Consider the following 14,945-nt stretch of genomic DNA (forward strand, 5'->3'; position numbering starts at 1 on the left):
AATCTTGATTATACGTAAGTTTTAAATCAAAATGTTTGAAAATAAAACCAAATGTTCGATACTATCGAGAAGAGTATCGAATAATATTGGTTTGTTGAAGATATCATTACTGTACTCAAAAGTACCATAACAACATTGAAGCTCTTATTATTAACATAGTTTGTGTTATATTCTTATGTTCTGATGAGACATGACCATGTTTAATGTATTACCTGAAGTTTTAACTTAAGCAGCTAAAATTGCAGCTTGACGGCGGAAAAGGCTGCATTCGTCATTCGGTTTATCGATTAAAAATATCAATAAATATCGAGCTGTAAAAATATCTTAGACTATTGTAAATACTGATAATATCGCCCATCTTTATTTCAATTTTTTTTCAATACATTTTACTGATTCTTAAGTTTTTGATTAATTGCTTGTAGATTTGTGTATATTATGACTGAACTGTGGAATATTCCTGATAAAGGATCTTTTCGGAATCCATATTTCGCTGGAAGAACCAATAAAAAGGAAGTTGAACCAAAAGATGAGTCCGACTCTGTTTATGAAATATCTACTACAGATGAATCGGATGATTCACAACCAAATAACGACGCTAAAGTAAAAAGTATTAAAAAGAGGCGACCAAGACGCAAAAACAACACGAAGCAAACTGCCGCATCACTAAAAACTGAGAATAATGTGAAAAAAACAATCAAACCGGATGAAGATAAGAAAGATGTTAACAAAAAAGATATCATTCCAGGGCCTCAACAGTCAACCGTAAATACAAGTGACCCAATCAAAGACGAAAAAGATGTCAAGATCAGTTCAGATGTTAAAGTTCTCGATCCCGTTAAGACAAGCCCAATGGAAATTGTTGAGAATAATGAAGTAAAAGAAACTCAAGATATATCGAAAAATGTGGATACATGTGTTGAACCTATTGGCTCAGTTAACGGAAAATCGGACGATAAAATAGAAGCCAAATGTATACGTATTGGCTGTTGTAACTCTCCTGTTGCCCACACTGAATGGGATAATGAATATTGTTCGTTCAAATGTGTTGTTGAACATTGTAAGATTGCCTTTTTTAATTGGACTGTGGCTCGTCAGGCCGAAGAAGCTCTGTTGAGAGCACAAGCTGAAGAGGCTCGGTTAGCAGCACAAGCAGCGCAAGCAGAGGAAGCTCAATTAGCATTAAAGGGTTGATATTAACTCTTGAAATTACACTATTCGACACAAATGTTTCAATTAAATACACTAGATACCCTAAAATATGCTTTGTTTCGAATTCAATCATGTAAATGTAGAAAGCATGGGTCAATAACATTATGCCAAAAATGAAACTGTTTAAGTTTAAGATTTTAAACAACCAAATTGAAAATCATATTCCAATGAATTATTGGGTTCATGCTAAGATAATAAATGTGAAATTTGAAATTTGGCTTGAAATATGTTTTAAAAAATTAAAAATAAAATCTGTAGTTGAATTAAAAAGATTCTTGAAAATATCAAATCGATTGAAATATGAAACATTGATTGACCATAAAATAAGGAAAATCAATTTTTTGGTTAGACCGGATACAGATTAGTCACAAGTTAAGACTTTTAGTCAATAACTAATCAGTTTAATCTATAAAAGCAGCTTAAAATTGAGTCAACCTGACAAAATTCAATGATTCAGCCTTTTCCATTGCAATGTGAAGATTTTTATTGAGGCGCCATTGTTTTCAGTTGCTACTTGAACACATATTTACCAACAGTTTTCTCATTTGTTTACCATTCCAAGTTCATCATTTATCACTCCAGTTTTACTTACTATTATCATTATTATTGGTGATTGTTTACATCTTGATCTGTTTATTGCGTTCACTGTTGATCCTGGAAAATCTATACACATGAAATATGTATACATCTTATGCTAGTTTGTCTTTTTAATATTCACGTGAATCTTTTTTATTGATTACTTGTGCATAACTTATTTCATTTGTGTATACTATAAATAATTATGGAAAGTGAGTTGCCTGAATCCAATATGAACAATAATGGTAATGAAACTGCCTGTGAAAACTGCAACAACAATAATTTTATTAATAGCAATGTCCCCGGTAATGTAAATAAGAGTGAGGAGAAATACTTTGTGGTCGAGTTTACCGGTTTAATTGATCGCCTTGCCATGAAAGATAAACTTGCCTCAGCCAAATTCATCGGCGTTGAAACAAGCGAACCTGTACTTCAAATTGATAATTGTTTTTTCCGTGGACAATATCAACATACCTTGGGTACCAATGTAATCTTTGATCAAAAAGATATGAGTTTTGTGGCCAAAACAGATAAAAAATTATTAATGAAGAGAGTTTTCCTCAATTAATACTTTTGAACACAGGAGCAACAAAAAGGAAACACACCATGAAAAATTTTTCATTTCATTCTTTCTGTCTCTTTCCCTTTATGCTTTCTCCTTCTTTTTTTCCTCTTTCTCTTTCTCTTTCTTTATTCCCTCTCTTCTCCTCTTTTTCTACTTTCTCACCTTTGAGCCAGCCTGTATTTTCCTCATTACAAGAAGTGATTTCAATGCTTCCAGTTTCATGACTATTCGCTTCTTTTCAACAAGTCATTTAGTTTGATTCTTTTACTTGTAATCAGTCAACCAGTCGCTATGTAAAAGCAGGATTGTCATTAAATCAACTCATTACCAATTTTGCTTGGTGATGGGATAAATGTCTGTCAATATTTTTTTACTCTTATTCTTCCAATGTTTTCTCAACCCTAATCCTGATGACCCTTTTCCTGCGTTTAAAACAGAAAGTTGGGCTGGATAATGTGTGCTTAGCAATCTCTCAAATTTTCCGACTATAAATCAACTGCAATCTCAACGACCAAATTAATTTGAATCTCATCGCGGATAGATTTTCTCTTTATCCTATCTTGTAATTGTTTTGCTGATCGAAATGTCTCCTATGCATCTTTCAATCTTTTAAATACTGTTCATCTTAAAATCCGCCACCATAGTATTAACCACCATTACCAAAATCATCTTTGTCTTCTATTTTATTCTTGAATGGAAACAACATCGTTGAACAATCCGGGAGTTGATTCATCACATTCATTGGATTCTCAGTTTGATTTGAACAAAAAAATTATTTATATTTAATGAATTCTTAATATGTTTGTTTTATTGCGATACCTAAAAGGTTTGAAATCTTCACCGCCAAGATTAAAATACTATCAAACGTGTTTTACTTTTGTTATTGCATTCCTTTTGGTCTACAATTTAACCTGGTTTGATACTGCATTCAAGGAAGTATTCGTCTACAGTCGAACTGGGCGTTGGTGTCCTCGATGTTCGCCGAAAGCATTCATTGACCGTGAACTTATTAACTTAACCGATCAATACATCATCAACAAACCGCATCTTTGTGAAAATTCAAAGCCGTTGGCATTTATTATGGTAATTTCAAGTGTACGATCAAAAAAGCGTCGAGATCAAATACGAGCAACATGGATGAAAGATGCTATGGCGGTAGGAATGAAAGTCGTATTCTCATTGGGATCTTCAGTGATTCATGGTGATAGCACAGAAATTTTAATGGAGAATGAGATATATCAAGATATCGTCCAATTAAGTTTTGTCGATGATTGGAGAAATTTAACTTTAAAGACAATTGCTAGTCTTTCATGGTACAAAAATTATTGTAGTCATGCCAAGTACTATATTAAAGTGGACGATGATGCTGTTATCAACGTTGACAATTTGGTTTCTAACTTAGCTACTTTTTCAAATTCACATGCCATTATTGGACATCTCCTTAAATCGAATGCTCCTTGTTTTGTTTGGTGGAGACAACAACATTGTATGCCTCCTGAGCAGCATTTCAAATTAGATTACCTCGATCGTTATCCTCCATACCCTGCTGGCCCCATGTACGTTATGACTCAAGCTGCTGTGATACTTTTAGTTAACCATGCTAAATTGACCTCACGAAAAGATCTATATTTCTTAGAAGATGTGTACATAACTTTGCTGGCCCGTGAAATCGGCATCGACGTAATTGATAATCCACAATTTTTATTCTGCTCTCAACTTAGTGAGCGAAATTTCCAAGAAAAGGTTGCAAATGCTATAGTAATCTATGATTGCTCGTCTAAACAGTTTAATACAATTTGGTCGTTAATCCAACGTAATTGACATTCAAGGGAAAAAGCTGAGATTGACAACAAGAAATTTTGAAAAATATAAATTGCTGTAAATTGTGGTTGATCTGATAAAAACTGGAAAGGAAAAACATGCCGGAAAACTGTTGACTTTTACTGATGAGAACTGCATCGCCATTCTTTTGCATTTTTTCATCCATCTCTCGGGCCATAGAACTATTCAAAAGAAAATTTTTCCATAAATCATATGGACTCTGCTGATCAATACACCCTGTCAAGGACTTTTATTATCTTCTCGCCTTGGCTCATTCTTCTGTCTCCATTGAATCCTTTTAATTGTTGAATTGTATTTGTGCACCAACGAAACAAAGCATAATTTCACACCTCTACTTTGGTGTTATTTTCGTCTAATCGATGAAATCTTGCTCACCCTCCTTCTCTCTTTTTTTCTCTGCTCAATAACACAATTATTTTTAATGTTTGTGTTCATTTATAATCTCCCATGATCGATACCGATTTATGAAATGCAACCTTTTTCATCTCTGCATTATTGTGGTCAGATTAACCCACTCGGTCGATCAACTCATAACTCTGACAAACATTAATTTATACGCAAGACAAAAGTTGCCGGTAATGATTACAGGATCAAAATGACAAACCTAGTCTCATGAAAAAATCCCATTGAACACTCCACTGAATTTATTGTACCTTCGTATCATGAATTCCAACCTGGCTTGGAAAAATTGATTTTATGCTATTTATTTCATCAGAATGGTTATTAGGAACAATCACCTGCATAATGATATTTCTTTTTGCGAACACTGTGAGCTAATTTTTTAGCTTCTAATTTCTGTAAAATTAATTCTCGAAGAAACGTGATATGAAAGAAACACATAATATTTTGATTGCGTCCCAGAATCAATTTCATTTACTTAATGAATTGGTCTCACCTTATGTAACTAAATCCTTTTCGGTTTTATGCCTGTCAACCAAATAAAGACTATCACCAAAGAATTTTTTCTTTAAATTACTCAGATCTCAATTTTATTAATTAATTGCATTTGAAAACAATGCGTAAATTAGGAAGTCTAAGCTTATCAATAACTTTAATCAGGAAACTGAATTTCCGAAAATCGGTTTGCCGGAAAAATTAAAATTGAAAGGTGTTTATCGATAAATAGCTTATAAGTCTATTTGAACTAAATATTCTCTGTTTTTAGCCCTGTTGACAATCGCTTATCATGTGTTGAGGTTTTTTCAAACAAACCATCAAGCCAGACTCTCATAATTGAGAAAGTATTTATTTAAATATGTGATTGATTTCTTTATTCTTAAAGTGTAACTGTAATTAAATTAATAATTTGCTAGATTTGTGAGTATAATCTCCAGTCAACCATGGAACAAGTAGAAGAAGAAGAGTTGAAAAAATTGGAATATCTTTCTTTGGTTACTAAAGTTTGCTCTGAGCTGGAAAATCATTTAGGAATTAATGACCAGGATCTTGCTGAATTTATCATTGCTTTGGCGGAAAAGAATGATACTTTTGATAAATTTAAAGCGGCTCTTAAAGAAAATGATGCTGATTTCACCGATTCTTTCATTGCTAATCTTCTCAGGATTATTCAAAGAATGAAGCCTAAAAAGAAGGTTGCGGAAGATAGACCTGCTATTGAAGCAACATCTAAAGATGATCTAGCCATTAAAAGAGTGCTCTACCCATTTCTAGCGTTACCTAATGATCCAAATGTGCGTGAAAAGCTATTGGATGATATTAAAAAAGATGTAAATGAAGACTTTAAAGCATTGGAATCCCTGGAGCCATCAAAATTTGTGAAGAAGAATAAGGAAGAGGATGAAATAGATGATACTATGGCTGCACTCCAATCTCTAGCGTCTGTATCTGACAAACCTAAAAGTGAATCCCATTCTCATAGTAGCCATCGTAAGAGGAGCCGAAGAAGTAGAAGTCGTGACCGAAGTAAAGACAGATCCCATCGTCATAGATCATCATCGAGATCGAGGCGTGAAGGCAAATCGAGACATAAATCAAAAAGCAGATCAAGAAGTAGATCAAGACATCGAAGTCCTCACCGTTCTAGAAGACGAGATCATGAATCTTCTCGACATAGGAGCTCAAGTCGCAGTCAATCACGCGATAGACACCGTCGACATCGAAGTAAAAGTAGAAGTCCAAGTAGGAGTAGAAGTCAAAGTGTTGAACGCAGTTTAAGAAAATTAGTTAATAGTAGACCTCCGAAAGAAAAAAAGTTACCACTTGAACCAGAAGTTGGTGCTATTTATGAAGGAAAGGTAACTAATATCATGAAATTCGGCTGTTTTGTACAATTGGAAGGACTTAAAAAACGATGGGAAGGTTTAGTTCATATATCTCAACTCAGACGAGAAGGCCGAGTAAATGATGTCAGTGATGTTGTTTCACGCGGACAAAAAGTAAAAGTTAAAGTTCTCTCTTTCAATGGACAGAAGACAAGCTTATCCATCAGAGACGTCAATCAAGAAACTGGAGAAGATTTGTGTAAAAATATGTTTATCAAAAGGCCTGGTGATATTGACGAAGCTGATGATACGGTGGCCAGAAATCCTGATAGGCCAGATATGTTACCCTTAGAAGTTGATCGTCCAGACGCTGAAGATGTAGATAGTCGAAGACGAATTGTTCAGCGAATATCTTCACCCGAAAAGTGGGAACTGACTCAAATGCTACACGCTAATGCGATTGACAAATCAAGTCTTCCAGATTTTGATGAAATCACTGGTCTTCTACCCAAACCAGAAGAAGATGATGATGAAGATATTGAAGTAGAAATTGTTGAGGAAGAGCCTCCTTTTCTTCGAGGTCATGGACGAGCTTCTACTATGGATTTAAGTCCAGTCAGAATAGTCAAAAATCCCGATGGATCACTTGCTCAAGCAGCTATGATGCAATCAGCACTAGCCAAGGAACGTCGAGAGTTGAAACAACAAGCACGAGAAGCAGAAGGTGAAAGTGCACCCACTGGTTTGAATAAAAGCTGGATTGATCCTATGGCACAAGATGAGTTACGAGAACTGGCAGCTAATGCTAGAACTTCAAACTCTGTTCCACAAGAACTTCCTGAGTGGAAAAAACATATAAGTGGTGGATCTAAAGCTTCATATGGTAAAAAAACTCAAATGTCCATTATTGAACAACGAGCCAGTCTACCTATTTATAAATTGAAGGACCAATTGGTAAAAGCTGTTAATGACAATCAAATTCTTATCGTTATTGGTGAAACTGGATCTGGTAAAACGACCCAAATAACACAATACCTTTCAGATGCAGGATACACTATGCGGGGTAAAATTGGCTGCACACAACCTAGAAGAGTAGCAGCAATGTCAGTTGCTAAGCGTGTTGCTGAAGAATTTGGTTGTCGATTGGGCCAAGAAGTCGGTTACACTATTCGTTTTGAAGATTGTACAAGTCCAGAAACTGTTATTAAGTACATGACGGATGGTATGTTGCTTCGAGAATGTCTTATTGACCCTGATTTGAATGCTTATTCAATTATTATGTTGGATGAGGCCCATGAAAGAACCATTCATACCGATGTATTATTTGGATTACTCAAGCAAGCCGTTAAAAAGCGACCTGGATTAAAATTGATTGTAACCTCAGCTACTCTTGATGCTGTCAAATTTTCTCAATACTTCTTTGAAGCTCCAATTTTCACAATTCCTGGTCGATCTTACCCAGTTGAAATTTTGTACACCAAAGAGCCTGAAACGGATTATCTAGACGCTTCACTTATTACTGTGATGCAAATACACTTGACTGAACCTCCTGGAGACATTTTACTTTTCCTTACAGGTCAAGAAGAGATCGACACTGGATGTGAAACACTCTACGAACGAATGAAATCTCTTGGACCTGAGATACCGGAATTATTAATATTGCCAGTCTATTCAGCTCTACCCAGTGAAATGCAATCTAGAATCTTCGAGCCTGCTCCACCAGGATCACGAAAATGTATAATTGCTACTAATATTGCCGAAACATCACTGACAATTGACGGTATTTTTTATGTAATTGATCCTGGTTTTGTGAAACAAAATGTCTATAATCCCAAAACTGGTATGGATGCTTTGGTTGTAACTCCCATTTCCCAAGCTCAAGCCAAACAACGAGCTGGACGTGCTGGCAGAACCGGGCCTGGCAAATGTTACAGACTATATACAGAAAGAGCTTATCGAGACGAAATGTTGACAACTCCGGTGCCTGAAATTCAACGAACTAATTTAGCTTCAACTGTTTTACAACTTAAAGCTATGGGAATTAACGATTTATTATCTTTTGATTTCATGGACGCTCCACCAACTGAAACATTGATTATGGCTTTGGAACAGCTTCATTCCCTTTCTGCTCTTGATGATGAAGGTTTACTCACAAGGCTTGGTAGACGAATGGCTGAATTTCCATTAGAACCCATGCTTTCCAAAATGCTGATTATTTCTGTACATTTAGGCTGTTCGGATGAAATTCTCACGATTGTCTCAATGCTTTCAGTCCAAAATGTTTTCTATCGACCAAAGGATAAACAAGCTTTGGCTGATTCTAAAAAGGCTAAATTTAATCAAATGGAAGGTGATCATTGTACATTGCTTGCTGTTTTTAACTCTTGGAAAAACAACAAATTTGCGAACGCTTGGTGTTATGACAATTTTGTTCAAATCCGTACTCTTAAACGTGCTCAAGATGTCCGTAAACAATTGCTGGGTATCATGGATCGACACAGTCTGGATGTTGTTTCATGTGGTCGCAACACAGCTCGAGTACAAAAGGCCATTTGTTCTGGATTTTTCAGGAATGCTGCCAAAAAAGATCCACAAGAAGGTTATCGTACATTAGTTGACAATCAAGTTGTTTACATTCATCCATCTAGTGCTTTGTTCAATCGTCAACCCGAATGGGTTGTTTATCATGAATTAGTTTTAACTACTAAGGAATACATGAGAGAAGTAACTACCATCGATCCTAAATGGTTAGTCGAGTTTGCAGCATCATTTTTCAAGTTTGCTGATCCTACTAAATTGAGTAAACAGAAGAAACAATTAAGACTTGAACCATTGTATAATAAATATGAAGAACCCAATGCATGGAGAATATCTAAAGTTCGTAGAAGACGGAACTAAGAACTTAAATTGTTATCTAAATCATAATCATCATCACACTGAAAACATAAACATACCATGTATCTATTAAAACCAATTATATATTAAACGTAATTTGTAAATCTTCAATTTTTTATATCAATTATTTATTTCTAAATTTTCTTGTCAGGCCGCCAAATAATTTCTTTCATCAATCATTCTAACTTCAAAATCTTTTTTCCATCTAATTAATATAATTTTTAGTAATTATCAGAGGACTATAAACTTACTAGTGCACTCGATTTCTAATTGTAGACGCACACATTTTTGCCATCAAATAATAAGTTGCAAATTATATTATCAGAGTATAACTCTAAATTAGCTCTTTTATTTTTACTCGTAACTGAATTTCAAACTGAATGGTTTTGACGAAGCATTAAATTTTGACGCAATACGATCTAATTTAATTTTTATTTACACAACTTGATAACAATCAAGCAACCCACTCAAACTGATCTCTTCCATCAGATTAATTTTTAAAAACTTGAAAATCTTTCAAGTTACGTAATATGAACACTAGATGCCAGTCTGATACTGTAATATCAACCAAAACATTCCCAGGTTAATGACTGTTAAACTAAAAGTTGAACAAAATTTTATGACAAATTATATCTTCCTAAAATTGAATCATTATTTGAAAAAATTGACTAAATTTAGAGACTTCCCCAAAACTTATCCAATCCATTCCTAACATTCTTGCTCCTTTTACGTTTTATAAATTGGAAGCAAACGGCCACAAAACACAGTCGTGAAGAAACAACTGCAGTTAAGAGTACGAAAATGGACACGTTTATAGTCAAATCCAAGAATGTGAGGACGTGAAAGAGCTAAGATCGAGCTTCCTTAAGACCGTCGATCCTATCACGAATAAGCTCAAGTTAGACAGCGTCAGAATGATCTTTTCTAACCCTATGCTAGTCATTCTGAACCACTCACCTCCCAATAGCTTTCACATGTTATCGTAACTATAAATGGATGCTGCTTGGTCAAGATTCCTTCAAAAAACTCAACAACTATATAATCACTTGTTATCCCCACTTTTATCGAAATTTGTGTTTGTAGGAAACTCTAAAGTTATCGAGTATCTCATTGTCACCTCATTTTGTTGAAAATGAAATCCCTTCTGCCTTTGAAAGGATAAGCCAAATAATGAAACAAAATGGTTGCTTGTTAATCTTGCCTCTCATCGTTATTTTTATCACCCTTCGCCGGTTCTTGATCATCTTTCAGTTATCTGTTGAAATTGTCTCCACTATGGTCTGATGATCTATGGTCTTAACAATCAAGGTTCACTAATCATCAATTAAGAGTTGGTTGTTAAAAAAGAAGAGAAGAAACAGAGAGTCGAGCAATTCACTTGAATGAATCTCAAGACTCTTTGTTCAAGCAAAAGTATTAACGTTTATCCAAGGATCACGCTTAAGAATTACCTTCTTTCATCTTATTTATCCTGCTTTTCTCACTCTCATCATTACCACCATCAAATTCAGTTCATATGATCATCCACAAATAAAAGGGTCATCTTAAACTCCTTTAATTGTCTTCCACCATCTTTACCTTACATCAGCAATTTTGTTGAACATTTCATCTCTGTGGTTCATTTTGTTTCCAATTCTTAACAATTTTCTCAATTTAATGAGCTTGTCAAGTTATACATTTCACCATTATCAGCATCATCTTCGTTATAACAGGCAAATAATGATTGTCACATGAAAAAGACAAAAGGTAATTACAATCAACTAATTGTCAAGCCTTGTCAAACCCTTGGCATCACTCAAACTCTGGTTATAATACAGAGACACGAATCAACCCATTTTCAAAGTAACCATTTCCAATCAATAGCAAAAAACTTTCCCCTCACAACACGTGAATCTTAATTGGTTGAAAATCTGATTGAAGACTGATTGAAGTACAGAATATAATTGAATTTACATTCAACAATCGGATGAAAAAATCTTGAGAAATGATAGTTTCTCATGGAAATACAATTTGATTTTACTTCTCTTCACTCATCCAATTCAGAGTATTTCAAGTTTCCCCATAAAAAAAGGCAACTTTAATTAACTCTCTGTAAATTTAGTGTTTTTTTTTGTGTGTTTCATCTTTAAATGAGAGTAAATTTTGCTGAGAAAAAAAGAGACATTTGGTGTCTTTTTATCAAAATGAACAATCAGATTGAAAAGGCGAAAGTGTATTACATTTGAAGATATCATTAAACATCAAGCATAAGCTGAAGAGGAAATGTTGACTTGCATTTGATAATTGTTAAATTATTTGACTCCATCTGACTGTGTCTTTTAAATTGACTCAGAGGAAGTACAATTAACTGTCTAATGAGATGTTTTTGCCAGTAAAAAAAGGAACCAAAACTTGAGTCCCAAAAAAAAGACTATAAATGATACAAACAATTACATTGAAAACAATGAGAGAGAGACTGGATTTTCCCAATCAAGTTGATACACTTTGATCCAAAGCAAATCAAATTAAGCTGAGACGATTAATGTAAGATCATAAATAAATCACAAACTGATTTATTAAATTGAACCAATTGACAAAAAGATGAAATATTTGTCCATTTAGTGTTAATAACCTGTTAATGAGACCAGTTTATCATGAGAAGCAAAACGTTTGTCTTCATTGGAGTAATTTTTCATCAGATTAAATTCATCTCTTAACCATCAAGTTGATCACCTTCTAGGATCAATCGATGTTTGGGTAAAATTTTACCTTTTAACTGATGTAATATTCAAGTTGAGTCAATAATGGTTAAACTGGTTAAGCCGATTTAGAGGAACAAAAAAAGGCATCTTCAGTGAATTGCTGTTCATCAATAAAGTTGTTTTTGTTCATCAAAATCATTGAGTTTCTTTAAAAAAAAGTGAAAGGAATCAAGTTGTTGCAATGAAATTTCAATCTTCATCATAATCATTGTTTACAAGGGAGAGCAACTGAAGAGCTGGTGAAGATGATAAGAAGGGTAAATGATGATGATAATGGAAATCCTCTTCTAAAGGTTTATCCTTAACCCATGGATAGTGTAATGGCAAAATGTTGTCTCGCATTTTGATCAGTTATATCCTAAAGATGATGCCTGGAAGAGGGAAGAAGATGAGAAAAGGTAAAACATCAATACAAGGTAATGTGAATGATGAACAAGAAAAATCGATGCAAATCAATTGTAAATCAAAGTAAATAACAATGCTTTTAACTTAATAAAAACGGATGAAAAGTGAAATCAAATAATAATGTAAACATCAACAATTTTGATATATTTTACTTTATTCTGGCCATTTACTTGTTTCCAATTTCCTTTGCTTTTCCTTTACTGTTCAACTTTGATCATGATCATCATAATCATTATTGTTTCTCTGATGATACTTTGTTAATAATCCTTCAAAGTATTATGATGTGATGATTGGAATGATGATTAATATAAAGCAAAGTTGAAAAAAGAGGAACAAGCTAAAGATTGAACAAAAAATGATGATAATGATGAGGGAATCCATCTTGAAGATATTGGATTGTAAGGGAAGGAAAAAAAAGGTGAAAAAGATTTTTCCCTGTTTTCTGTTCACCTGATTGATTCCCAGTTATTTCAATGTGTATCAACATGATGAGAAACACTTGAGATGAAAGTTACTGCATTGTTACCTTCCGGTTGAAAGAAGATGAGAGAAGCAAATCGAGAGGATAAAGATGAAGATAAGGATGAAGAATGAGAATACAAAGAAGAGAAAAGATTGGATGTACAAATTTATCGGTGATCAGTTTCCGGAAGAATCATTGGAAACAGATTATCATTGAAAATCTAAAGGCGGATAACAACCTTTGAAATTAGAGTAAAGATGATAATGATTATAATGATGAGTCTACTTCAATCTTTTCCTTTCCTTTTGTAGTTCATCGCTTTCCATGGTAACAGGAAGCCGTAAGTCTGAGGTTTCACTGGTAATGATGTTGTATATAAAAACAGAATTGTTCAAGAATTTCATGTAATAATGGCTGGGAAGGTTCCTTTCTCATCAGAAGAGCATTATTATCTTGTTATTGTTGATACTTTTGTTCATCCTTGTTGCTCTCCTTGTTAATCATGAATCAGAATCTTTGGTGTTTCCATTTAACATTGAGAGTTTACAAGCGATGAAAAATGAACCAACAAGGTTAACATGTAAATACATTTGTTAATGAAAATTCAACTTCAGCCTTTTGCTTCAACACTCAAATTGGACTAATAATAATTGATTTATCTGAGATCTGTTCAGGGAACATTGATAAGGAAAATGTGCCTTCATGATGGAATGGTAAAATTGAAAAATGAAAAATGATAGCAAATTGAAGAGTCTTGGATGAAAGGTAAAGACTTGAAGAGGAGACACAAAAATGGGTTGAGAGATGGTGAAAAATGACTTTCAGTTTTTCCTCTTTTTTTCTTGTTTCTTCCAACTTTTCCTTTTCTCCAAAAATTGGATTGTTGATTGAAATGGAGCCAATGGTTACTCTTTGATGACAATAATTTCCTTGGTCCAAATGATGATGATTGATGCTTCTACTTTCCTCATTTAGAGACAAATCAAAAGATGATTGGACAATCCAAATAGGATATTATCACGTAGTTTCAACCCAAAAATAATGGCAAACAAAAACAGTGAAAAATTGCGTTCAAATGTCTACATAGAGATTCATGATAATTATAACATGAACACAACATAAACATGATAATTTTCATATCAAATTCACTTCAAATTATACATTACATTAAACAAGAAGCAAAATAAAATGTCAAAACTATCATAATTCACTGGTTTCAACCAGGTTAAGGTAAAACCAGAATCAATAAATGTTTACTGTTTACCGGGGAAAATGCAGAAATATGATTTTATATTTATGACAAAAAGTAAAGATAGTCATTGTAATGATAATATCAAATTGGGAATGAAAACAAAAAAGGATGAAAAGTGAATGGAACCCAAAATTGTAATCTTTAGTATCAATTTTTGTATCAATTTTTTTGTATCAACTGTGATCAATGTTACAATATCAATAGAGTAGCTGAATGAAACAATAACAAGATGATGATAAAGATGAAGAATTGGATGACAGGGAGAAGGAGGAAAAAGAGGTTCAAGAATATACAAGAAAAGGATGAAAAAAAAGGTCCAAGAAAATAGATATTAGTGAGGTTGACTAAACATATCAAGACATCATATCTTGATGGTGTTCAGATGAAACTGTACGGATGAACGAGAAAACCATTTCTTTTGTCTCTCAATTTTTTATTTTCCTCTTCGAACTCGTTCATCTTAATCATCTTTATCCTCCTTCTTGTTAGTTTCATTGAGCAAGGGAAGGTTGAAGAGGAAGAAGAAGAGAACTGAAAATTTTGCCAAATTTTGTCAAGCATATTCTTTCACCCATATAACTTCATCATTCAATCCACTCAAGTAACTTTACTTCAATTTTTGTTTCATTTGTAATAAGAAACAAGAAATGCTTCAGCACAAAAAAAGGGAACAAAATTATCAAGAAAAGGACAAAAAATGCTCTACTTTGGAGTAAAAAATATTGCTATCTTTTAAGGAAATCATTCCCTGTGTCTTTCAAAGTACAATTTATCC

At 33.7% G+C, this 14,945-nt stretch overlaps 3 protein-coding genes across 3 annotated transcripts; all 3 read left to right on the forward strand.

Moving 5' to 3' along the window:
* Nucleotides 1–136: 136 nt before the first annotated feature.
* On the forward strand, nt 137–1,479 carry LOC107366827 (uncharacterized). The gene is made up of 2 exons (XM_015934470.3): nt 137–334; nt 423–1,479. The coding sequence occupies exon 2, from the start codon at nt 436–438 to the stop codon at nt 1,189–1,191; it is 756 nt and encodes a 251-aa protein (XP_015789956.2). The 5' UTR covers nt 137–334; nt 423–435; the 3' UTR covers nt 1,192–1,479.
* Nucleotides 1,480–2,537: 1,058 nt separating this feature from the next.
* LOC107366819 (beta-1,3-galactosyltransferase 1) lies at nt 2,538–5,164 on the forward strand. The gene has a single exon (XM_015934461.3). It carries the CDS (start codon nt 3,149–3,151, stop codon nt 4,169–4,171), a length of 1,023 nt encoding a protein of 340 aa, XP_015789947.2. The 5' UTR covers nt 2,538–3,148; the 3' UTR covers nt 4,172–5,164.
* A 200-nt stretch (nt 5,165–5,364) lies between these two features.
* pea (ATP-dependent RNA helicase pea) lies at nt 5,365–9,420 on the forward strand. Its single transcript, XM_015934719.3, has one exon. It carries the CDS (start codon nt 5,533–5,535, stop codon nt 9,310–9,312), a length of 3,780 nt encoding a protein of 1,259 aa, XP_015790205.2. The 5' UTR covers nt 5,365–5,532; the 3' UTR covers nt 9,313–9,420.
* Nucleotides 9,421–14,945: the final 5,525 nt, after the last annotated feature.

Source organism: Tetranychus urticae, chromosome 2 (assembly GCF_039701765.1).
Source record: "Tetranychus urticae isolate SD_2017Ah chromosome 2, NJAU_TeUrti_SD_1.0, whole genome shotgun sequence".
NCBI classification, from domain to species: Eukaryota; Metazoa; Arthropoda; class Arachnida; order Trombidiformes; family Tetranychidae; genus Tetranychus; species Tetranychus urticae.